The sequence below is a fragment of the Pristiophorus japonicus genome, chromosome 8 (assembly GCF_044704955.1).
Source record: "Pristiophorus japonicus isolate sPriJap1 chromosome 8, sPriJap1.hap1, whole genome shotgun sequence".
NCBI lineage: Eukaryota > Metazoa > Chordata > Chondrichthyes > Pristiophoridae > Pristiophorus > Pristiophorus japonicus.
Genome location: NC_091984.1, coordinates 36,465,573 through 36,491,607, shown reverse-complemented (window position 1 = coordinate 36,491,607; position 26,035 = coordinate 36,465,573). Strand labels below are relative to the sequence as shown.

Genomic DNA, 26,035 nt, shown 5'->3' with positions numbered 1-26,035 from the left:
AAAGCAGGGAGGTCCTGCTGCAACTGTACAGGGTATTGGTAAGGCCGCACCTGGAGTACTGCGTGCAGTTTTGGTCACCTTACTTAAGGAAGGATATACTGGCTTTGGAGGGGGTACAGAGACGATTCACCAGGCTGATTCCGGAGATGAGGGGGTTACCTTATGATGATAGATTGAGTAGATTGGGTCTTTACTCGTTGGAGTTCAGAAGGATGAGGGGTGATCTTATAGAAACATTTAAAATCATGAAAGGGATAGACAAGATAGAGGCAGAGAGGTTGTTTCCACTGGTAGGGGAGGCTAGAACTAGGGGGCACAGCCTCAAAATACGGGGGAGCCAATTTAAAACCGAGTTGAGAAGGAATTTCTTCTCCCAGAGGGTTGTGAATCTGTGGAATTCTCTGCCCAAGGAAGCAGTTGAGGCTAGCTCATTGAATGTATTCAAGTCAGAGATAGATAGATTTTTAACCAATAAGGGAATTAAGGGTTATGGGGAGCGGGCGGGTAAGTGGAGCTGAGTCCACGGCCAGATCAGCCATGATCTTATTGAATGGCGGAGCAGGCTCGAGCGGCTAGATGGCCTTCTCCTGTTCCTAATTCTTATGTTCTTATGTTATGTTCTTATGTTCTTATGAGTGAATACCTAACTAAGAACTGCAGCACAAACTCACACAAATGAAAATTAAAAATTTGAAGTCATATATCAACTCATATTCAGATCTGAAATTTGTACCGCACATTTTGTCGTGAATTCAATGTCTACATTAATACTCCAGAAATTGCTTGACCATAGTGAGTCTCTGAGATTTACAACTTTCACTCGGATGAGAAATTAATACAATTCTTGAGCGTTTATCTGCATTGTAGTTCAGTGATTCAGTGCAGCAAAATACTTTGAAAATAGTTGATGGTAAATTGGGAAATTCATATTGATGTGTGCAGAGAATTTCTCATCTGCAGAAATGAGGGCAATGGGGTATTGTAGCTGCTCAGTCCTGGTTCATACAGTAGCTCTTCCTGCAGACTCTGGCAGCCTCTGCTGGTGAAAATGTATGTAATTGTGGAGCGACAATGTTCGGTTGCTAATTTATTGTTTGCTGTGAGACAATTGCGATGGTTTTAATGATCTGGCAACATATTGATTTTTTTTAACTTTGTGGTATTTTGTAACTTTTAGCCCTGAGACTTTAAAAGAATGTAATACTGTGCCATTGTTACAGTACAGTACATTCCAAGTCGTCGCCATCCTGCACTAGCTCGTGCTGCTCCACGAAGTGGCATGCCTCCACGCTGGATTGGACGTCACCAAAATCAAGGTGACTGATGGGAGCGTGGGCAGGTACAGCAGGAGAGACGGCAAGCAGCAGAGGAGCGGCGAGGTTGTGTCGAAGGAGCGGCGAGAGATTGTACAGCGATGTGGTCAGGGCCCAGGAGAGGCGTGAGTTCGGGACCCAAAAGAGGCGAGGGCTCAGGGACAGCACAGGCCAGCCCACACTGCAATATGTGTGCGCACTAGGTCCGTGCAGCAGAGCTGGTTGCCATTCGTCTTGGCTAAGTCTTGCCACTGGAACAAGACCTAGCTCTGTCAAGCCCTGTGTGATGGCTGTTGTTCAACGGCTACCACACGTTAAAAAAATCCACACGCAGGCATCTTCCACTCCTCAATATGTAGTTCGGGACCTGGAATGTCAGGTCCTTCACTGAAACACCTGTGAACTCATCCCTTTTTGATGTGGAAGCAAGTCATCCTCAATACGAGGGCCGCCTAAGGAGGAGAAGACAGTACATTACAGTACAGTACAGTGCAGAAGTACCATCAGCACTGCCTCCGCAAGATCCTGCAAATCCACTGGGAGGACAGACACACCAATGTCAGTGTTCTGGCTCAGGCCAACATCCCCAGCATCAAAGCACTGACCACACTTGACCAGCTCCGTAGGGCGGGCCACATCGTCTGCATGCCCGACACGAGACTCGTAAAGCAAGCGCTCTACTCGGAGTTCCTGCACGGCAAGCGAGCCCCAGGTGGGAAGACGAAATGTTTCAAGGACATCCTCAAAGCCTCCCTGATAAAATGCAACATCCCCACCAACACCTGGGAATCCCTGGCCCAAGACCGCCCTAAGTGAAGGAAGAGCATCCGGGAGGGTGCTGAACACCTCGAGTCTCGTTGCCGAGAGCATGCAGAAACCAAGCGCAGCCAGCGGAAGGAACGTGCGGCAAACCAGACTCCCCACCCATCCTTTCCTTCAACCACTGTCTGTCCCACCTGTGACAGAGACTGTACTTCCCATATTGGACTGTACAGTCACCTGAGAACTCACTTTTAGAGTGGAAGCAAGTCTTCCTCAATGTCGAGGGACTGCCTATATGATATGACAGTATATATAGTTTTGCACATTTAAGCTTTTGAAAAATCACATATAAGTAGCAATCCTTTCATTTAAACACAATGGAGGAGGGTTGCAATGCACTCTGCCGAGCCTCTGAAGGCCTCCCCAGGGCCATCAGGGCAGTGTGGTGGTGAGGCCGCAGCCTGGCACCCAAAATAAAGTGCCCGGCGGCATGATGGCAGCGTGGAGCATACCACAGAGCACGAAGTTGGGCCAACCGGTGAGTCGGCACGGGGCGCTCCTGACCTCCCCTTTAACTTCTGCCCCGCGAGTGGATGTCGGCCCGGTTCGCAACCCGTGACAGGCTGGCGCTGACACTGCTCGCAGATGCCTTGCAGGTCGCAGGGTCATTTCCGTCATGGGACGGAAAGGGGTCGGCGCACGGCGCAATTTTGTGGGAACTGGTAGAGCGCCCCCAACCTCCCCCAGGTGAAAACTGTTTTGTGCCCCGCGGAGGCGCTAATGGGCGTCGCAAAAAGGGGCAATTTCACCACATTTGTTTTTTAATATTATCATCTCAGTGCTTTCCTTGTATTTTGAAAGAAATAATTGACTGCAGGAATGGATATTTGGGAGTGTCTGAACTACCACTCATATCTATTAGTCTAATACTGTGCCTCGGCTCTATCAGTGCGAAATTATCCAAGTTTCTGCCAAATTCAAACAGGGTCTTACCTCGGACTATAAGTCTAAAGAAAACTGATTTGAGGATATTCCCGCTGATCATTAATGTGCTATAAACACAGCTGTGAGAAGGAGTAGCATTTTCAATCTTCAAGGAAACAGTCCCGTTCTTTATTTCATTAACATGGATTATACTGTAGTAGGTACCTAAGAAAACAAGACAGCATTTTATACACATTTCACGGTCTGTCTAGGACTCAGTAAGAATGACACAGAGGAAGAGGTCGATCAGAACAATGAGACAGAAGGAGACAAATTTTCAAAAGCACAGGAACATAGAAATAACCTGGTGAAAAATACCCCAAGGTCCATCTAGTTTGTCTTCTACCACCCTGGTAGTCGCATGATACAAGTATAATTGAATCGTTGACTGATCATAGTAATCAATTTCTATCAACTGATCTACAACAGACCCAGACGTGAGACGAGGAAAAACCCCAGTGGTGGGGAGCTTTGCGAACCAAAGGTCCAAAGTCATTTGTTCCTCCCGAGCATGTTACACTTACCATATGTCACGTCTCAAATTACTCAACACCTGCTACTGCCCTGACAACTACTTTCTCCTCTTGGCCACACTTACTGCTTCTTACTCTCATTATGCACACGATGTTAAGCTCCATTAAACATCTTCAAAACCTTTCAACAGGGCAAGCACTATCCAACTGCTGCTCTTCCTGCATCAGAAACTGACAAACAACCGAGGGGAGATTTTAAGAGGATTGTTTCACTCACCGTTACACTTCCACATAACATCCTCAGTCGCTGCAGTCAGTCTCTGCACTACAAGCATAGCTGTTTCACCCTTGTTCACTGTTGTTGTGAGCTTGTTAGGGTAGAATTCAGCTGGAAATTCAGAATAAAATAACTTTAACATAGAAACAATAAATGCTTGACTCAACGGTGGAAAAGTTACAGATACTGACAGTGATGGCAGAGGAGGATTTAGCAAACCAAGAAGATGCTATTGAGGGCACAGCAGGAGTCAACAAACACTAACACGACTACTAAAGGTGAGGGAGGAGTTATCAAATACTAAAACAACTAGAGATGGTGGAGGAGGAATTCCCAAAAGCCTCTGCTAGTGATGGAGGCTAGTTAGTTACCAAACACAGATACTGCTAGTAATGTAGGTTAGTTAGTTACCAAACACAGACACTGCTAGTAATGGAGGCTAGTTAGTTACCAAACACAGACACTGCTCGTGATAGATGTTAGTTAGTTACCAAACACAGATACTGCTAGTGATGGCTAAAGTAGAATGATCAAACACAGGCAGTGCTCATGTCATGACTGAGGAAGAAGAATAACCAAATGTGGACATTACTGGTGACAGAGGAGGTCAACATAGACATTACTATTAATGGTAGAAGAGGATTTAGCAAACACAGAATTACCACAGGAAGATGTTACTATTAATGGTAGAGAAGGAGTTATCAAACACAGGGTACAGCTGGCCGGGACAAAGGAGTTGTTTCCTCTTGTGTCCTTGCATAAATCAGGCAGATAACTTATCAACACTTGGACAATCTGATTTTAAATATCTAGGGGTCACCTTGATTTGACTGGATGCATTATAAAATCGATAAATTTTGGAGTTCTAAGAGATATGGGGATAATGCGGGAAGGTAGGGTTGAGGTAGAAGGTCAGCCATGATCTTATTGAATGGCGAAGCAGGCTCAAAGGGCCAAATGGCCTATTTCTGCTCCTAATTCTTATGTTCTTATGTAAAATCCTAAGGGTCAGTTGAGCAAACAGATAAGTGATACTATAATCGATGTATATATAGGAGCACCACAACTGCAGGAGTTGCACCTGAGCACTGGAGGGGAGTCACGTAACCTGATAAGGTGCTATAAGGTGGCACATAAAAAGTTACTGCACAAGGTAAGAGCTCACGGGGTTGGGGTAATATATTAGTATGGATAGAGGATTGGCTAACTAACAGAAAACAGAGAGTCGGGACAAATGGGTAATTTTCAGGTTGGAAAACTGTAACTAGTGGAGTGCCACAGGGATCAGTGCTGGGGCCTCAACTATTTACAATCTATATTAACGACTTGGATGAAGGGACTGAGTATAATGTAGCCAAATTTGCTGATGATACAAAGATAGGTGGGAAAGCAAGTTGTGAGGAGGATGCAAATAATCTGCAAAAAGATATAGATAGGTTAATTGAGTGGGCAAAAATCTGGCAGATGGAATATAATGTGGAGATATGTGAGGTTATCCACTTTAGTAAGAAAAATAAAAAAGCAAATTATTATTTAAATGGAGAGAGATTACAATCTGGGGGCTCGTTGTACATGAAACACAAAACGTTAGCATGCCGGTACAGCAAGTAATTCGGAAGGCAAATGGAATGTTGGCCTTTATTGCAAGGGGGATGGAGTATAAAAGTAGGGAAGTCCTGCTACAACTGTACAGGGCGTTGGTGAGACCATACCTGGAATACTGCATACAGTTTTGGTTTCCTTATTTAAGGAAGGATATACTTGCATTGGACGCAGTTCAGAGAAGGTTCATGAGGTTGATTCCTGGGATGAAGCAGTTGTCTTTGAAGAAAGGTTGAGCAGATTGGGCCTATACTCATTGGCGTTTGGAAGAATGAGAGGTGATCTTATTGAAACGTATAAGATTCTGAGGGGGCTTGACAGGGTAGATGCAGAGAGAATGTTTCCCCTCGTGGGGGAATCTAGAACTAGAGGTTCATAGTTTCAGAATACGTGGTCGCCCATTCAAAACAGAAAGGAGGAGGAATTTCTTCTCTCAGAAGGTCGTGAATCTTTGGAATTCTCTGCCCCAGAGAGCAGTGGAGGCTGGGTCATTGAATATATTTAATGTGGAGATAGACCGATTTTTGAATGATAAGGGAGTCAAGGGTTATGGGGAGCGGGCAGGGAAGTGGAGTTGAGGCCAAGATCAGATCAGCCATGATCTCATAGAATGGTGGAGCAGGCTTAAGGGGCCAAATGGCCTATTCCTGCTCCTATTTCTTATGTTCTTGTGTTCTGATATACAGAAACCGAGTGACAGATGAATCAGAGTATTAAGGACCAATTTGTGTGATACACATATTTGGAAAGTTTTCAGGACCATTTTTTAGGATGTTATTAATTAGCACCTGATGAGCTCAGAGGCCATAAAGTAGTCGGCATGGTTTTAGAAATTGTATGTTATTTCAGCAAGAATCTTTCGTAAAGTCTGGTTGTGAGGCTTCTCAAAAATGATAGCTCACAAAATTATTTACAAATGAGCTACTTGGACTAAAAATCTGTTTATCAATAAATCACACAAGATAATGTCGAATGGAAAAAACTGACTCTGGGAACAGAAACAAATGGGATTTAACTTCGCTAAATATTATGGTGGTGTTCTTTTAGCAACCTTATGAGATGCACTTTTAACAACAAAGCTCTTATGCCCAATGGCCAGTAATGGTACAGACTTATGGCATTCAAAGGTTTTTGAACAATGATGGAACTTAAAGGCAAGTTGAACATGGTGGCCAAAGGCAAAAGTCGTTCCTCAACAAACAGCACCAAAAGAAACCCAGATTAACCGGTGATCATCTCATTGCTGCTTGAGGAATATCTGAACATAGTGGCTACTGCATCTTAGTATATAACAGTGGATTCCTTGGAAAGTGTTTTGGGGTGCCCTGAGAGATGTGATTGGGATCTACATAAATGCAAGTTCTTCCTAAGTGTCAGGTTGAAATTGTATGTTGCTCAGCTTGGGGCTCAGTAATGGACCAGTTTGATCGCAATCTTACAAACCCACTCATTTAGGTAGACTAGTTGTTACATTTTTGAGTCTTTTTTACCCTTTGTACTCTAGAAATCTTTAGCCTCCCTATTCAAGCCTGCTCGATCAGGAGATCGCCTATGCCCTACGTCCTCAAGAGTATTTACATTTTGTCCTCATATCGAGGCAAGTCTGATAGTGTGCCAGGGATGATAAATAGAAAATACTTCTTTCAATTGCTTTAGCACTAGCTCCATCCTGTAACTCAACAGGATGCTCTTGGCTTCCACAAGTGTCAGAGTGACACTACACTAGCTTTAGATGCCAAGCAAATTTATTGAACAGTAAACAAACAAAGAGGATAAATAGCAAGAGCTTAACATATATTCTTATAGTTGTTAAACTTTGCTGTCTCATATAATAAAAAATAATACTCTGTGCTAAAATATATTGTATTCAATTATCTTACATAGCAATTCTTTTTTCCTGTTCTCATCAACTCCAGGAGTTAATTACCTTATCTAACACTCTTTGGAAGTTCCAAATGTACTGTCCTCCAAGACTCCAAATGAAATTAATTGATTTGAAAAATCCAAGCTAATAAATATCCCCAAAGCAGTTACTGAGGCTTTGTGAGTTTAAATTAATGTCTGCTTAAATTGAAAAAGAGATGCCAATCAGTGTCCTTATGTTGGGGTGGCGTGGTTGAGCTCTTCGCTCAAGCAAACTGCCTGGGGACATCTGTCATCAAAACACTGGGGGAAAAGCTTGCCTTGGGCAGTGGAGCAAAATGGACATTTCAGACCAGCCACTCGTTAACCTTATGCTGAATCCCATTTACTGCAATGGAATGAATATCGGGCAGGGTGCGTATAAGAGGAAGCCAATGCTCTACCGCCCAAAATAAATTTCTACCACACTGAATCGAGTTCAGTTGAGCCATGATTCCCCCAGGTAAAGCTAGTTTTGTAGCTATTTATGTAGCATAGAAATATAGAAACATAGAAAATAGGTGCAGGAGTAGGCCATTCAGCCCTTCGAGCCTGCACCACCATTCAATAAGATCATGGCTGATCATTCCCTCAGTACCCCTTTCCTGCTTTCTGGCCATACCCCTTGATACCTTTAGCCGTAAGGGCCGTATCTAACTCTCTCTTGAATATATCCAATGAACTGGCATCAACAACTCTCTGCGGCAGGGAATTCCACAGGTTAACAACTCTCTGAGTGAAGAAGTTTCTCCTCATCTCAGTCCTAAATGGCCCACCCCTTATCCTAAGACTATGTCCCCTGGTTCTGGACTTTCCCAACATCGGGAACAGTCTTCCCGCATTTAACTTATGCATCCCGTCAGAATCTTATAAGTTTCTATGAGATCCCCTCTTATCCTTCTAAACTCCAACTAAAGGCCCAGTTGATCCAGTCTCTCCTCATAGTCCAGCCATCCCTGGAATCAGTCTGGTGAACCTTCGCTGCATTCCCTCAATAGCAAGAATGTCCTTCCTCTGATTAGGAGACCAAAACTGAACACAATATTCCAGGTGAGGTCTCACCAAGGCCCTGTACAACTGCAGTAAGACCTCCCTGCTCCTATGCTCAAATCCCCTAGCTATGAAGACCAACATACCATTTGCCTTCTTCACCGCCTGCTGTACCTGCATGCCAACTTTTAATGACTGATGAACCATGACACCCATGTCTCGTTGCACCTCCCCTTTTCCTAATCTGCCGCTATTCAGATAATATTCTGCCTTCGTGCTTTTGCCCCCAAAATGGATAACCTCACATTTATCCACATTATACTGCATCTGCCATGCATTTGCCCACTCACCTAACCTGTCCAAGTCACCCTGCAGCCTCTTAGCTTCCTCCTCACAGCTCACACCGCCACCCAGTTTGGTGTCATCTGCAAACTTGGAGATATTACATTCAATTCCTTCATCTAAATCATTGATGTATATTGTAAATAGCTGGGGTCCCAGCACTGAGCCCTGCTGCACTCCACTAGTCACTGCCTGCCATTCTGAAAAGGACCCGTTTATCCGGACTCTCTGCTTCATGTCTGCCAACCAGTTCTCTATCCACGTCAGTACATTACCCCCAATACCATGTGCTTTGATTTTGCACACCAATCTCTTGTGCGGGACCTTGTCAAAAGCCTTTTGAAAGTCCAAATACACCATATCCACTGGTTCTCCCTTGTCCACTCTACCAGTTACATCCTCAAAAAATTCCAGAAGATTCGTCAAGCATGATTTCCCTTTCATAAATCCATGCTGACTTGGACCGATCCTGTCACTGCTTTCCAAATGCGCTGCTATTTCATCCTGAATGATTGATTCCACCATTTTCATCTTTAATGATTGATTCCACCATTTTCCCCACCACTGATGTCAGGATAACCGGTCTATAATTACCTGTTTTCTCTCTCCCTCCTTTTGTAAAAAGTGGTGTTACATTAGCTACCCTCCAGTCCATAGGAACTGATCCAGAGTTAATAGACTGTTGGAAAATGATCACCAATGCATCCACTATTTCGAGGGCCATTTCCTTAAGTACTCTGGGATGCAGACTATCAGGCCCCGGGGATTTATCAGCCTTCAATTCCATCAATTTCCCTAACACAATTTCCCGCCTAATAAGGATATCCTTCAGTTCCTCCTTCTCACTAGACCCACTGTCGCCTAGTACATCCGGAAGGTTATTTGTGTCTTTCTTCATGAAGACAGAACCGAAGTATTTGTTCAATTGGTCTTCCATTCACCTGAAGCCGACTGCAAGGGACCTACGTTTGTTTTCACTAATCCTTTTCTCTTCACATATCTATAGAAGATTTTGCAGTTAGTTTTTATGTTCCCTGCAAGCTTCCTCTCGTACTCTATTATCCCCCTCTAATTAAACCCTTAATCCTCCTCTGCTGAATTCTAAATTTCTCCCAGTCCTCAGGTTTGTTGCTTTTTCTGGCCAATTTATATGCCTCTTCCTTGGTTCTAACACTATCCCTAATTTCCCTAGTAAGCCACGGTTGAGCCACCTTCCCCGTCTTATTTTTACTCCAGAAAGGGATGTACAATTGTTGAAGTTCATCCATGTTATCTTTAAATGTTTGCCATTGCTTATCCACCGTCAACCCTTTGAGTATCCTTTGCCAGTCTATTCTAGCCAATTCACACCTCATACCGTCGAAGTTTACCTTTCCTTCAGTTCAGGACCCTAGTTTCTGAATTAACGGTGTCACTCTCCATCTTAATAAAGAATTCTACCATATTATGGTCACTCTTCCCCAAGGGCCTCGCACAACAAGATTGCTCATTAGTCCCTTCTCATTACACATCACCCAGTCTAGGATGGCCAGCTCTCTATTTGGTTCCTCGACTTATTGGTCGAGAAAACCATCCCTATTACACTTCAGGAAATCCTCCTCCACCGCATTGCTACCAGTTTGGTTAGCCCAATCAATATGTAGATTAAAGTCGCCCATGATAACTGCTGTACTTTTATTGCACACATCCCTTATTTCTTGTTTGATGCTGTCCCCAACCTCACTACTACTGTTTGGTGATCTGTACACAACTCCCACTAGCGTTTTCTGCCCTTTGGTATTCTGCAGCTCCACCCATACCGATTCCACATCATCCAAGCTAATGTCCCTCCTTACTATTGCATTAATTTCCTCTTTAACCAGCAACGCCACCCCACCTCCTTTTCCTCTCTGTCTATCCTTCCTAAATGTTGAATACCCCTGGATGTTAAGTTCCCAGCCTTGGTCACCCTGGAGCTATGTCTCCGGGATGCCAATTACATCATATTCGTTAACTGCTGTCTGCGCAGTTAATTCGTCCAACTTATTCTGAATACTCCTCGCATTGAGGCACAGAGCCTTCAGGCTTGTCTTTTTTGCACACTTTGCCCCTTTAGAATTTTGCTGTAATGTGGCCCTTTTTTTTTTTTGCCTTGGGTTTCTCTGCCCTCCACTTTTACTATTCTCCTTTCTATCTTTTGCTTCTGCCTCCATTTTATTTCCCTGTCTCCCTGCATAGATTCCCATCCCCCTGCCATGTTAGTTTAATTCTCCCCAACAGCACTAGCAAACACTCCCCCTAGGACATTGGTTGCGGCCCTGCCCAGGTGCAGACCATCCGGTTTGTGCTGGTCCCACCTCCCCCAGAACCAGTTCCAATATCCCAGGAATTTGTGCACCACTCCTCGAGCCACGTATTCATCTGAGCTATCCTGCGATTCCTACTATGACTAGCACGTGGCACTGGTAGCAATGCTGAGATTACTGAATTGAAGGCTCCAATACCAAACTAAAAGTTAGACAAAGGCGCTTTGCTTCTGTCACGCCTGTTGTTTCAAAAATTACCTGTATTGCTGTTAATAATTGTCACAATGTGAGTTTTCTCCATCTTCCGGCTTCCTTCACAATAGTAGATCCCCATCTGTTCCCAGTCCTTACTGGAGCCTGTTGCCTGAATGCCATTGTGCCTGCTTGTGTCTTTTACATAATTGAAATTATGTTTTCTCACACGAAATATTGTACTGTCCTTTTCCATTTTAAGCTCAGGTCCATCAGAGCGACGCTCACCAGATACACAAGAAAGGGGAAACTTGTTCGAAGGATTGAGGTCAGTGATCAGGTAGATGTCCAAAATTGCTCCTGTGTGAAGAAAAAATACAGAACAAGTTTTTAGAACCTGAAAATTTACAGTGAAAATCCCTTGAAGCTAAAGTCCTTCCTTATTAAGTGCACATCGAAACTACACAGGGTAAGTCCTGTTCTGGTTATTATAAGGAACTTTGCCTGCTGGAAGCACACATTAGAAATTCGGGTGCGCTGTACATTATTTTCAATTGGAAAGGAAGACTTGCATTTATATACCACCTTTCATGACCACTGGAGGTCTCAAGGCGTTTTACAGCCAATGAAATACTTTTGGAGTGTAGTCATTGTTGTAATGTAGGAAACGCGGCAGCCAATTTGCGCACAAGCAAGCTCCCACAAACAGCAGTTTGATAATGGCCAGATAATCTGTTTCTTGTTATGTTGATTGAGGGATAAATATTGGACAGAACTCTGGTGATAACTCCCCTGCCCTTCTTTGAAATAGTGCCGTGGGATCTTTCATGTTCACTTGAGAGAGCAGACCGGGCCTCGGTTTAACGTCTCATCTGAAAGACGGCACCTCCAACACTGCAGCACTCCTTCAGTTCTGCACTGGAGTGTCAGGAAGGATTAAGGTCTGGTTAATTACCAAACTTGAATGTCACAAGCTGTTTTACTCCTGGATGGCATAGAAATTGTAGTAATTGCATTGGTCCCACGGCTTAATTGTAATATTTTCCTTCAGTTCTAATCCAGAACATGTCAGTCCTTGATCTCAGACCTGTGGAATGTGTTGCTGCTGAAGGGGAGTATAGCATTTTAAATTCTTAAACTGATGAAGTAGCTAATTTATCATAATTGTTTAATTAATCATGGTTCTCCCCAGGAGAAGTGACCTGCAAGTTTGTGATCAATTTTATATTAAAAATGCAATGAAGTTATTAATTATGCATTTCAGTTACAGCGATAACTTGCATTTATGTAGGGCCTTTAATGCAGTAAACTGTCCCAAGGCATTTCACAGGAACGTTATTGAACAAGCTTTAACTCCTTACATGTAAGGATGGTGCAGGAGGGAGGGCTTTAGATTCCTGAGGCATTGGGCCCGTTTCTGGGGGAGGAGGGACCTGTACAAGACGAACGGGTTGCACCTTAACAGAGCCAAAACCAAAATCCTCGCAGGGGATTTGCAAATGCTGTTGGGGAGGGTTTAAACTAACTTGGCAGGGAGATGGGAACTGGAGAATAGATTCAGTGGGGAGAGAAGCAAAGCTGGAATTGGAAAGCAGAAAAGTAGAAAGTGAATTTGGAAGAGGGGAAACAAGAGCTAGAAAATAGACAACAAGGGCCATGTTAAGCACTTTGCCGCCTTCTGGACTCAACACTGAGTTCAACAATTTCAGACCTTAAAGTGCTTAAATGAAAGATGAGGTGCTGTTCCTCGAGCTTGCGTTGAGCTTCATTGGAACAGTGTAGGAGACCGAGGACGGAGAGGTCAGAGTGAAGCGGGGAATTAAAGTGACAGGCAGTGCGAAATGCTATATACTTCAATGCAAGGAGTAGAGGGAATAAGGCAGATGAGCTAAGAGTACAGATAGATACTTGGGATAAAAACAGAAAATGCTGGAAATCTCAGCGGATCAGGCAGCATCTGTAGAGAGAAGCAGAGTTAATGTTTCAGTTCGCTGACCCTTCGTCAGAACTGGCGCATGTTCGAAATGAACAAATTCTTAAGAAACAGTGAAAGGGGGAGGGGAGGAAAGAACAAAAGGGAAGGTCTGTGATAGGGTGGGAGGCAGGAGAGATTAGAGACACAAAAGGGATGATGGGCCGAATCGAGATGGTAATAGCCGAAGTTAGAAAAAGATTAGTTTAGATAGGGTGCCAATGGTAGGATAATTACAGCTGCTATGCGAAACAAAGAGAGAGAAAAAATACATCAGAGCAAAATATGGGCAGAGGTTAAGGTCTGAAATTGTTGAACTCAATGTTGAGTCTAGAAGGCGGTAAAGTGCTTAAATGAAAGATGAGGCGCTGTTCCTTGAGCTTGCGTTGAGCTTCATTAGAACAGTGTAGGAGGTCAGAGTAGAGCGAGGAATTAAAGTGATAGGCGACCGGAAGCTCAGGGTCACACTTACAGACTGAATGGAGGTATTCAGCAAAGTGTTCAACCAATCTGCATTGGTCTCCCCAATGTAGAGGAGACCACATTGTGACCACTAAATACAGTATACTAAATTGAAAGAAATACAAGTAAATCGCTGTTTCACCTGGAAGGAGTAATTGGTACCTGGACAGTGGGAAGAGAGGAGGTAAAAGGGAAGATGTTGCATCTCCTGCGTTTGCACAAGAAGGTACTATGGGAAGGGGAGAGGGTGCTGCGGGTGACTGTGGAATGGACCAGAGTGTTGTGGAGGGAGCGGTCCCTTTGGAATGCTGGGGGGTGGGGGGGGGGTGAGGGAAAGATGTGATTGGTGATGGGATCATGCTGGAGGTGGCGGAAATGGTGGAGGATGATCCGTTGAACGTGGAGGCTGGTGGGGTGAAAGGTGAGGACAGGGGGTTCTGAGAGGGAGGTGAAGAGGTGAGAGCAGAGGTGTGGGAAATACAATGGATACGGTCGAGGGCCGTGTTAACCAAGGTGGAGGGGAATCCTCGGTTGAGGAAAAAGGAAGACATGTCAGAGGCACTAGTGTGGAATGTGGCATCGTCAGAGCAGATGCGATGGAGACAGAGAAACTGAGAGAATGGAATGGAGGCCTTACAGAATGCGGGGTCGGAGGAAGTGTAGTCCAGGGAGCTGTGGGAATCAGTGGGCTTAAGGACATAAGAAATAAGAACATAATTAATAGGAGCAGGAGTAGGCCATTTGACCCCTTGAGCCTGCTCCACCATTAATAAGATCATGGCTGATCTGATCATGGACTCAGCTCCACTTTCCTGCCCGCTCCCATAACCCTTTACTCCCTAATCGCTCAAAAATCTGTCTATCTCCGCCTTAAATATATTCAATGATCCAACCTCCACAGCTCTCTGGGGCAGAGAATTCCACAGAGTTAAAACTCTCTGAGAGAAGAAATTCCTCCTCATCTCAGTTTTAAATGGGCGGCCCCTTATTCTGAGACTATGCCCCCTTGTTTTAGTTTCCCCTATGAGTGGAAATTTCCTCTCTGCATCCACCTTGTTGAGCCCCCTCATCATCTTATATGTTTCGATAAGAATACCTCTCATTCTTCTGAACTCCAATGAGTATAGGCCTAACCTACTCAACCTATCTTCATAAGACAACCCCCTCATCTCCGGAATCAACCTAGTGAACCTTCTCTGAACAGCCTCCAATGCAAGTATATCCTTCGTTAAATACGGAGACTAAAACTGTACTCTAGGTGTGGCCTCACCAATACCATGTACAGTTATAGCAGGAGTTCTGTGCTTTTATACTCCACCCCATTTGCAAAAAAGGCCAATATTCCATTTGCCTTCCTGATTATTTGCTGTACCTGCAAACTAACTTTTTGTGTTTCATGCACAAGGACCCCCAGGTCCCTCTGTACTACAGCACTATGCAATTTTTCTCCATTTAAATTATAATTTGCTTTTCTATTTTTTCTGCCAAAGTGGATAACCTCACATTTTCCCACATTGTACTCCATCTGCCAAATTTTTGCCCACTCAATTAGCCTGTTTATATCCCATTGCAGATTGTTTGTGTCCTCCTCACAATTTGCTTTCCCACCCATCTTTGTATCATCAGCAAACTTGGTTACATTACACTCGGTCCCTTCATCTAAGTCATTAATATGGATTATAAATAGTTGAGGCCCCAGCACCGATCCCTGTGGCACCCCACTAGTCACTGTTTGTCAAATGGAAAATGACCTGTTTATACCGACTCTCTGTTTTCTGTTATTTAGTCAATCCTCTATCCATGCTAATATATTACCCCCAACCCATGAACTTTTATCTTGTGCAGTAACCTTTTATGTGGCACCTTATCGAATGCCTTCTGGAAATCCAAATACATCACATCCACTGGTTCCCCCTTATCCACCCTGCTCGTTAAATCCTCAAAGAACTCCAGCAAATTTGTCAATTATAATGAATGTTTGTCAATAGTTTATCCCCAGAAATGGAGATAGAGAAGTCGATGAAGAGAAGTGAAGAGTCGGAGATGGACCATATGAAGGTGAGGGAAGGTAGGAAATTGGATGTAAAGTGATTGAAATTTTCTAGTTCAGGGCGAGAGCAGGAAACGGCACCAATACAGTAATCAATGTATCGGAAAAAGAGGTGAAGGAGGGGAACCGAGTGGACTGGAACAAAGAATGTTCCACTTATCCCACGAAAAGGCAGGCATAGCTAGGATCCATGCAGGTTCCCATAGCAACACCATTAATTTAGGGGAAGTGAGTGGAGTTAAAGGAGAAGTTGTTCAACGTGAGAACAAGTTCAGTCAGGCGAAGGAGGGTGGTGGTGAATGGGGACTGGTTGGGCCTCTGCTCGAGGAAGAAGTGGAGCACCCTTCGGCCATTCTGGTGGGGGATGAAAGTGTAGAGGGATTGGACGTCCATAGTGAAAAGAAGACGGTTGGAACCAGGAAACTAGAAACTGTTAAAGTGGCCGAGGGCGTCGGAGGAGTCGCGGATGTTGGTAGGAAGGGACTGGACAAGGGCAGAAAAAATAGTGTAGACATAGGAAGAAATCAGTTCCATGGGGCAAGAACAGGCTGAAACGTTGGGTCTACCTGTTTGTGCATCTTGGGAAGGAGGTAGAAGTGGACTGTGGGGGGTTGGGGAACTATGAGATTGGTGGCTGTGGAAGAAAGATCTCCAGAGGAGATGAGGTCAATGACAGTCTGGGAAATGACGACTTGATGTTCAGTAGTGGGGTCATGGTCCAGGGGGAGGTAGGAGGAGGTGGCAGAGAGCTGGCGATCAGCCTCTGCAAGGTACAGGTCGGTCCCCCAAACAACAACAGCGCCACTTTTGTCATCAGGTTTGATGACAAGGTTGGTTTTGGATCTGAGAGAGCGGAGTGCTGCAAGTTCAGTGGGAGGTAGGTTGGAGTGAGTGAGTGAGGGGAGCAGAGACATTGAGACGGCCAATGTTCTGTCAGCAGTTCGTAATGAAGAGACCTAGAGAGGGTAAGAGGCCAGAGGGAGGGGGCCAGGTAGAGAGAGAATTCTGAAAACAGGAGAAAGGGCCAGCTGTGCGGGGGGAAGACTCCTGGCTGAAGAAGTGGGCGCGGAGGCAAAGGTGGTGGAAAAAGAGCTCAGCATCGTGCCGAGCTTGAAATTCATTGAGGGGGGGGGGCGTAAGGGGATGAAGCTCAGACTTTTGCTGAGGAATGATCGTTCGGAGTCAGAGAGGGGAAGGTCAGAGGGGATAGTGAAAACACGGCAGGGGGTGAGATTGGAAGAAGGGATGGGATCAAAAGGATGTGAAGGGGAAGAAGGTTTCGCAGGGGCATTGGTGTCCAAGAGTTGTTGAAGTTTACAATCCTTGACACCTGAAAGGAAGGAAAAATGTTTTTGGTTGAAGTGCTGGATGAGGCTAAAGATGCCGCCTCACAGGGCGTTCCTCCAGAAGAACCAACACAGATGTGCAGATTGAAAGCACTCAGGACTCTGACACGAGACCTTCAAACAATGCAAGGCGAGTGCTCCCGAGAGGAAAAATGGACATGGAGTGAGGCAAGAATTAAGCTATGCGAAGATGGTGTCTGGAGACAGAGTTACCAACAAGCCAGTCGCGCCACAAGCGCTTATGCCTTTTTTAGCCCAACAGATCCACTCGTGGGGACACTTGGCCTCACAACAGATGACGGCACGGTTCCAGAAAAGCTGGTGGGGTCGGGGATTTAAAAAACATGCCCAGCTGATAACAGACCGCTGTGTGGTCTGCCAGAAAAATAATTCTGGACCCATCACGGTAATGCCCCAACTGAGGCCCCCTGCCCCTGTCGGACCATTCCAGCATCTGCAGGTTGATTATATATCTCTTCCTTCATGCCAAGGATACACTAACATTCTTGTCATGGCCGACAGATTCTCTGGATGGGTAGAAGCTGTCCCAACTGAAAGAGCCACAGCCAATCACACTGCAAAGGTCTTGTGTAAGGATTACATTCCCCGATGGAGAGTCCCGAGTAGCATTGACTCAGATCAGGGAACACACTTCACAGGTGCTGTCTGCCAAGAAGTCTGTATTTTACTGAACATTACGTGGGATTTACACTGTCCTTATCATCCACAATCATCAGGACAAGTAGAACGAATGAATCGAACTTTGAAACAATGGCTTGCCAAATATCACCAAGAAGGAACACCATGGCCCCAGGCACTACCAGTAGTGCTATGTAGCATTAGGGCAACCCCGAACAGGACTACAGGTCTAAGCCCATTTGAAATTATAACAGGAAGACCCATGTCGCTGCCAGGAACTATCGATTTACGGAAAGCTGATGTTCACGTAATGAGTGACACTTTGTTATCATACTGTTAGAACTTAACCAATGCTATTAGTTCTGTTTCCCGACAGGTATCGGCAGCTTGGGGTAATCCACCCGAAGGAGGACACGACATCATCCCGGGAGTCTGGGTGTATGTGAAAAAGTTGCATAAAGAACCTTTGGGTGCCAAGTGGGAGGGACCTTATCAAGTGTTATTGAGCACCCAGGCAGCTGTTAAAGTCCAAGGAAAGAAAGCCTGGATCCACGCTTCACACGTTAAACGAACACCCGTAACTGAAGCTGAAATCTAATAAGGACAAATACTTTTTGCGAAAATGTATAAATTTACTGTATTATTGATTGTAGGTATTCTAGGCATAGGCCTACTTCTTACTAGCCGACCCTCTGCACCAAAGGGAAATAGTAGGGTAGCAAGGGAATTACATGTAAATACCTTTTTATATATGTCATACATTTATGCCAAACAAGGTAACATTTCTAGTTGTTGGGTGTGTGTGCATATTCCTATTCACTCAAAGGGAAGGATTCCCTTGAGGCCAGTTCCCTTGAATATCTCGGAAATGGCTGAGTGGATAATTAATCAAAACAAAACAAGGAATGCGTTTCAGGATATGGAAAACTGGGCACGTAAATGGAAGTCAGCAGGTTACAATCTGACTACCTTTGAAGGGGGATACTAACCGTGCTACAATAATTCCAAACGGCCCCCATTTTTTGTTATCACTAATACAATGGGAATAGGAAGACCGGGGGAATCGATTTGTCTGATTAGAAACATCAAAGGAGGACAAAATATGGGGTATAGTAACTGCTCCCGGAATTATAATATAATCAAGCCACGGAACCGTCCAAACTGGGAATTTTTAACGTAACGGGGATTCTGAATAAAACAGATGGAAAAGCTTGGACAGGCCCCGGAGTGTTGCTGACAAAGAAACAGCTAACATTCATTGCATATAATGGCACCTATTGGGTGTGTGGCCACAAGGCCTACCCTTGGCTGCCCCAGAATTGGATGGGATCCTGCTATTTAGCCTACATTGTGCCTTATATGTATCATGTAAAGTCACTGTCGGAACATTTACACCATCCTAAGAGAGCTATCACAGAAACAGAGAGGTTCTTTGCCATTCTGATCCCTGGGTATGGGACCGCCAAACTGGCAAGGGAATCCATTAACATGGCATCCATTGTGGAACGAGTAGCCAATGATACCTCAGAGGCCCTAGTTAAAATCAATGCAGAAATGGTAGCAATCCGCACAGTAGCCCTACAGAATAGACTGGCCCTTGATTACATCCAGGCTGAAAAGGGAGGTACTTGCACCCTACTCGGAACTGAGTGTTGCACATATATCCCAGATAGCTCCGAAGAAATTACCCACTTAGCGGAGCATATCCAAAAGGAGGTAGAAAAACTTAAGCAACCCCCATCATTCACTTTGTAGAGTGGAGCCACTGAATGGTGAGGTTCAATAGGAACTTCATTGGTGGAAGGTTTAATTCTATTTGTTGTAATTGTTTTACTTTTATATTGTTTGTTTATGTTGATTAAATGTTGTTGCGACCAGGCGGCTGTAGCTGCTGTCCCGCAGGTGAGACACCTTGCAGGTCCCAGCAGACCATCTGTACGTGGCACAGGGGTATGTTATGCTTAAGGGAAGGTTGTTTACTGGTTGAACTAAGATATTGATTTGGATTAAATTGGAATAAGGTTAATTAACCTACTAAAACCAGACTTCCATTGTGGCCACGATGGAACTCGGGTTGGTGTAAATTTGTGTGGAAGCTACTAGTCCGGACATGTGGCGAAACACATCAACAAATTTTAGAAGGAAACTATTAACATGTATGAAATTATTTTGTAGAATGTTTAACCAGTGATACCTGATGTTTTATCATTCAGTTTGTGAAAGAATCAAAGGGGGGATTGATAGAGAATTCAAACAGGCTGCATTTAGACAAGTTGAGAAAACACAGACTCCAATCACTACGTGCAGTTCAGCATGTTGCATTAAGTCATCAATCAACTTGACATTTTAGGACCTTGGGTAGCGAGCCAATTAAAAGGTTAAAAGACTATTAATTGAGCCAATAAGGTCAAAGAAAGCGAGTTCTTTTCTGTAAATTGATCCAGGTATAAGTACAGCCATTTTGACCATGTGGTCCCAGAAGGACAAAGACCTGGCTTAAAGCCAAGAACTTGTTACTGCTGTCTGCCAAAAATAAAGCAGTTAAAACTACAATCAGAGTTCGTATTTCATTGGAAATTAAGAGATCTAACAATTTTGGCGTCACGAACACGATCGCTGAGGAAAGAAACTGAATTTTGGACATCGGACCGACATACTAAGGTAAGGACACCTCTTTTAAAAAAGTCCTCGGTCAAAAGTCTAAATTTGCCTCTTCTTCTACGCGATTCCGAAAGCCTCCGGTTTGCGAACCCTCCGGTTGGTAGTCGGCTCGAGGTCCCATAGACGTCTAAACTTCGGCGGTGTGTTAGTTAATTAATCACCGACCTATTGATCGGCTAGAAAGCCTACGACTCGAGACCCCAGTAAAGAAATCAGTATTATGGCAGCAGGAGATAAGAGCAAAGAATTGCCTACAACTGTTAAAGGTGGGCAAGCACCACCTGAAGTTTCGCTAGATTTAATTCTTGAACAGTTGAAAGAATACATAGAGCAACAATTCAACTTATCTAAAACCTGTATTAAGATCGAACAAAAGTACGGAACCTCCAAAGGACAATGGTCCTTGGACGAGATTAAAAGGGTCTGGGGAAAAACGACCCGTATGAAAAATAAAGACCGAACTAGATGGTCCCTAGCGGTTATGGGCCAGATTTGAAAGCGGAATGAAATTATAATGCGTTCCCAACATGATCGAGAACTGACCAGTACAAAGGATCAATTGCAAGCAGTTTGTGCGCAGCTGCGACAGAAAAAGCTTGAACTTGAAAAGCTGGAAGCGGAAGTTAAAGATCTTAAAGGTGAAATTAAAGAATGGAAAAAATCATTAGGTCAAGAGACAGTAATAGGAAAAGGAAAATGTATTGATCAATTCCCAGGATACCCATGCTTGGATAAATTAAAAGCGCAAACCCGAAGACACGACCGAGGAATAGATACGGATTCTGAGTCCTCCGATGATACAGGGTCGGAGGATGAAGAATTAGGGGTGCGCTTTGCCCCGTTTAAAAAAAAGACGAGTTGTAGTCAAATCAGAAGAGACTGCGGATGAGGGCGGAACCAAGAAAACAAAGAAAAGGGTGTATGCAGAATACTTAGTTCATGATCCGGCAGACCCAGAGGAAATTGATAAATGGTCCAAGGAATTGCCCAATCCAAAGAAAGGGGGAGTAAAAACGTGGGACCAATTGGACTGCTTAAAAAATATATATCAACTTCATCCCTGAGACGGAGTGCAAATTTTGACCATAATGGTGCCAAAAACACAAGAAAATTGCTCGACAAGGTAGAAGAAGCTTTGGGGCAGGATGAGCAAGATTTAGATGCAGGATGGGAAGCGATTAAACACTGGCTACAAGCCTTCAGTCCAGCTAAGACAGACTGGGGAAAAATTGCAGCCTGCCAACAGAAAGGAACAGAGGAGGTCCTGGAGTATGACGAGTGGTTGAGATGCACGTGGCTAGAACATTCGGGTATGAATAATACGGATGAGGAAATGGATGAACAAGTGTTTGGACCCCTCAAAGCAGCTTTCGTGGCAGGTCTAAAGCCAGAACTGTCCAAAATGCTTAAGGTAGTGTTACCGGACTGGGAAGGTAGAGGAACTACCTTTGCAGCATTGGTGGATCGATGTAACCAATTAGATCGGGATATGGGAGCTAAAGTCCGAGCTGTACAGGCTATGGGATGGAAATCCCAGGATTCCGATAAACAGTTATAAGGAAAATTACCCGGAAAATGTCATCATTGTGGGAAAGAAGGCCACGACGTGCAGGGCAAAACAGAAAGGTCATGACTGGGGAAGAGGACGCAGCCAGGGATACAATTCAGCCAACAAACCAGACTTGTCACAAGATAACGACCTCATAGAAGCATTTAAGCGACTGACAATACAACAACAGAAGGAGTTACTTGGGATACCAAAAAACGATTCGAGCCCACCCTGGCCCCCCTCCTCGCACTAATACAACAAAGGGGAGATGGGCTATATATAACTGTGAGGGTGGGCGATAAAGATGTGGACTGTCTTTTAGACTCAGGGGTGGAATTACCATGCTTACCCCTACAATATGGAGACTTTTTGCCGTTGGATGGTAGGGCACGTACAGCCTATGGAGTTGGGAGCCATAAAATGGAAATTAAAAGGACAACACCGGTACTTATAGGGCTGAGTCCACATGAACTAACCACGCTGGTCTGGATAGGCCCAGTAGATCAACCCCTTTTGGGAATGGACATTCTAATCCAAATAGATTCATCGTTGCATTTCGAGGATGGTCGGGTGACATGGTCAATTAGAACTTTGAAGAAAGAAGAATTGAAGGAACACCCGATATGGGCTAAAGATAAGAACGATTGTGGCCTACTCCAGATGGAGCCTGCGTCATTTACAGGGACCAAGCCTCCATGCACTAAAGAGTATCCCATCAGTCCAACTGCCATCGTGGGAATCTTACCGGTTATTCAGCAATTGGAGAAACAAGGGGTGCTTATTAAAACGCATAGCTCCTCCAATAGCCCCGTGTGGCCGGTACAGAAATCTAATGAGACTTGGCGTTTGACTGTCTATTATAGGAAAGCTAACCAGTGTATTGATCAAAAAGCTCCTTTGGTCGCAGATCCCTCCACCATTTTTAATGCCCTCAAACCGGAACATAAATATTTCTCGGTTATAGATATGGCCAACGGATTTTGGTCGGTGCCTCTGGCACCGGAGGTTCGACAGTGGTTTGCTTTCACGGTCCAAGGACAACAGTATACTTGGACCCGGTTACCGCAGGATTTCCACAACAGCCCTACGGTATTCCACATGGCTTTACAATGCCATTTGCGAGAATTACCTCCCCTGTCATCCACAGTCACCCAATATGTAGACGATATCCTGCTAGCTTCAAACACGGAAGAACAGCATGAATAAGATTTACGAGCTTTGCTGGATCACCTTCAGCTGAAAGGACATAAAGCCAGCATCGATAAAGCACAAATATCCCAAGAAGAGGTTGTATACCTTGGACAAAAGACTTCACAAGGAAAGAGAGAACTTATCCAGGATAGAACTGCAGCCATTCGGGCTGCTAAAAAACCCACCACTATTCAGGAACTAAGGTCTTTTTTGGGATTGTGTAACTTTAACAGAAATTGGATTGACTCCTTCACACAGCTTGCTCAGCCATTGAATGATATTTTAAAGGGGAAACGTGCCTCTAAAGAAGCCATCACCCTCACAAAAGAACAGCAAGAGGCCTTCCTGAGTTTGAAAAAGGCTTTGTGTTCGGCACCGGCTCTGGGAATCCCCGACAGTGGTAAGCCATTTACCCTGTTTGTCCATGAGAAAGAAGGATATATGACAGCTGTACTGACACAAGAACATGGGGATCGGCAAAGACCTATTGGCTATTATTTGGCAAAACTGGATGCGGTAGCCCTCGGATGGGGAAGTTGCCTAAGGGCCATGGAAGCTACATGTCGAGCGGTAATGACCACTGCGGGTCTAGTCCTCGACCAAAAGCTGATTGTCAAGTGTCCCCACACCGTACACGCTTTGCTGTCTATGAATAGAATGTCTCAGGTGACAGCAGCTAGATGGACCCGCTGGACAGCAGTTTTGGAAGCTCCTAATCTCCATATCGTCCGGGCCAGCCCGGTTAATCCCGCAACTATGCTCCCGATGTCAGAATCGAGGGAGCAAGAGGGAGGAGAATGTGAAGAGCATGACTGCATGGAGATTTTAAAAGAAACAGAAGAAGCAGCCTTAGCAGCAGAGGAGCCTCTGCACAACCCAGACCTCATCCTGTTTACAGATGGTTCCTCCTTTGTTGACGATGGTACCAGAAAAGCAGGATGGGCAGTTACAACCTTATATGAGGTAGTGGCAAAAGGATGTTTACCCTCAGGAATGTCAGCACAACAGGCCGAGTTACGGGCCCTGTCAGAAGCATGTCGAATAGCAGAAGGACAGACAGCTAATGTCTACATAGATTCGCGTTATGCTTTTGGAGTCACTCACGACTTTGGTATGTTATGGCGGAAAAGAGGATTCCTCACTGCTGCTGGTACACCCATCCGAAATGGAAAAGAAGTCCGAGAGGCCATACTGGAGGCCATACAATTACCTCAGGAAGTGTCCATCCTGAAGTGTAAGGCCCATAGCACAGGGAAACGCCCTAGCCGACCAGGCAGCTAAAGATGCTTAAAGCCAAGAACTTGTTACTGCTGTCTGCCAAAAATAAAGCAGTTAAAACTACAATCGGAGTTCGTATTTCATTGGAAATTAAGAGATCTAACAGAGGCGAAGGATGAAATGGAACTGCAGACCAGGATAGCTTAGAGATAGAGTGAGGCGGTGCTGCTGAAGAGAGAGGTGCTTGTGGCGCCGCATAACGTTGAGTGTAGATTCCAAGATGCGGCGAGAGCAGCGATTTGAAGAACGTTGAATATCTCGGAGATATCTGTAATCCTGGATGGATCCAAAACATTTCGGTTTGAATCTATGTGGATTAAGTCGGACACTTGCGAGTATGATATTATAGCTATTACTGAGACATGGCTGAAAGAAGGGCAGGTATGGCATCTCAACATTCCTGGTTACAGGTGTAATGTCTGTAAGCTTGTAATGTTTGTAGCTCCACACTGTGGATGTGGACGTATTGTATACTGCAAGTGCAGGTTTAATAATAAACAGAACCAGGCAGATTTCCGGAGGCTTCTGAGAGAGCTGCCTGCCATGTTGGAAGCCGAGTGTGTGCTGTGCTCTGTGAATATATCATATTTGGCGACGAGATGGGATTTTTCGGATGATTCAAAGCTTTAATTTTGTTGGGGAAGGATTCAGCCTGCCGACAGAGAGAATTTGGAAGCTTCTGTCTTTGGAAAAAAGCTACAAAATCCGAGATAAAATACAGCACACGGCGTGAACAGCGAGAGATTAAAATGGCAGGTGTATTGGGACATTTGGGGCAATATAGACACGACCAGGAATGTTTTAAAGCATATGTGGATCAGCTAGAAATGTATTTCACTTCACTGCAAATAACATAATCGAAGTTCCAGATAATGCAGTCCAGAACCGGGCTGTGTTGGAACGTAAGAAAGCGATCTTCTTATCAGAGGCAGGTCCAGCATTGTATGACACCCTTGTAAATCTGCTTGTGCCTGACGAGCCAAAGGACACATTGCTTAAAGAGATTCTAACGAAGCTGGAGCAGCACTATAACCCCAAACTGTTAGAAATTGCTGAAAGCTATTGTTTTCGGATTCAGAATCAAAAGGCTGATGAAAGTATCAGTGATTACATCGAAGCATTAAAAAAGCTGTTGATGCACTGTAATTTTGGAAACTTTCAAAACCGAGCATTACAGAATCGTTTTGTTTGTGGGGTGAAAAATGATGTGATCAGAAGGAAGTTATTGACGACGGATGACTTGACTTTTGAGATTGCTTGTCAGACAGCGAGGCCGATGGGCATGGCCGAACAATATTCCCTAGAATTAAATAATAATTATGGTCGTCAGTCAACCGAGGTAATTCACCTGCAGGTTCAAGGTAAAAGATGGTGGGGGCCCATAGTCTCAGAAACTGGAAATTCTAACAGAGCGTCGAAGTCATGCTATAGGTGCCTGGGGCAACACATTGCTCAAAGTTGTCCATACATGAAGGCAGAGTGTTTCTTCTGCAGAAAGACTGGGCATCTTGCGAAGGCATGCCAACTGAAGGATAAACTAGTTTTTAAAGCTATGAGTCCATCGTTCAAAGCTATGAGTAGAAATCTCAAGAGACTACATAGCATGGAAGAACAACAACAGGACGAGGCGATGTTAGAGTTACACGTCATCAGGAGCACGAGGTTAACAGACAGCGATTCGGAAAGCATCAATATCCACATTGATGTTGCGGGATTCAAGATATCAATGGAAATTGATATGGGTGCATCCGTGAGTGTAGTACCG

The 26,035-nt window shown here is 44.5% G+C and overlaps 1 protein-coding gene across 2 annotated transcripts in view; it reads right to left on the bottom strand.

Annotated features, from left to right (window-relative positions):
- The window catches only part of tie1 (tyrosine kinase with immunoglobulin-like and EGF-like domains 1), a 135,897-nt gene that overhangs the window by 72,636 nt on the left and 37,226 nt on the right, over positions 1 to 26,035 (bottom strand). For both annotated transcript variants that reach the window (XM_070886674.1, XM_070886675.1), the window contains exons 2-4: positions 11,189 to 11,482; positions 3,810 to 3,920; positions 3,069 to 3,224 (exon numbers count right to left, since the gene is read on the bottom strand). In XM_070886674.1, the coding sequence (XP_070742775.1) occupies positions 3,069 to 3,224; positions 3,810 to 3,920; positions 11,189 to 11,482 (561 nt within the window). The remainder of the gene's footprint in view (positions 1 to 3,068; positions 3,225 to 3,809; positions 3,921 to 11,188; positions 11,483 to 26,035) is intronic.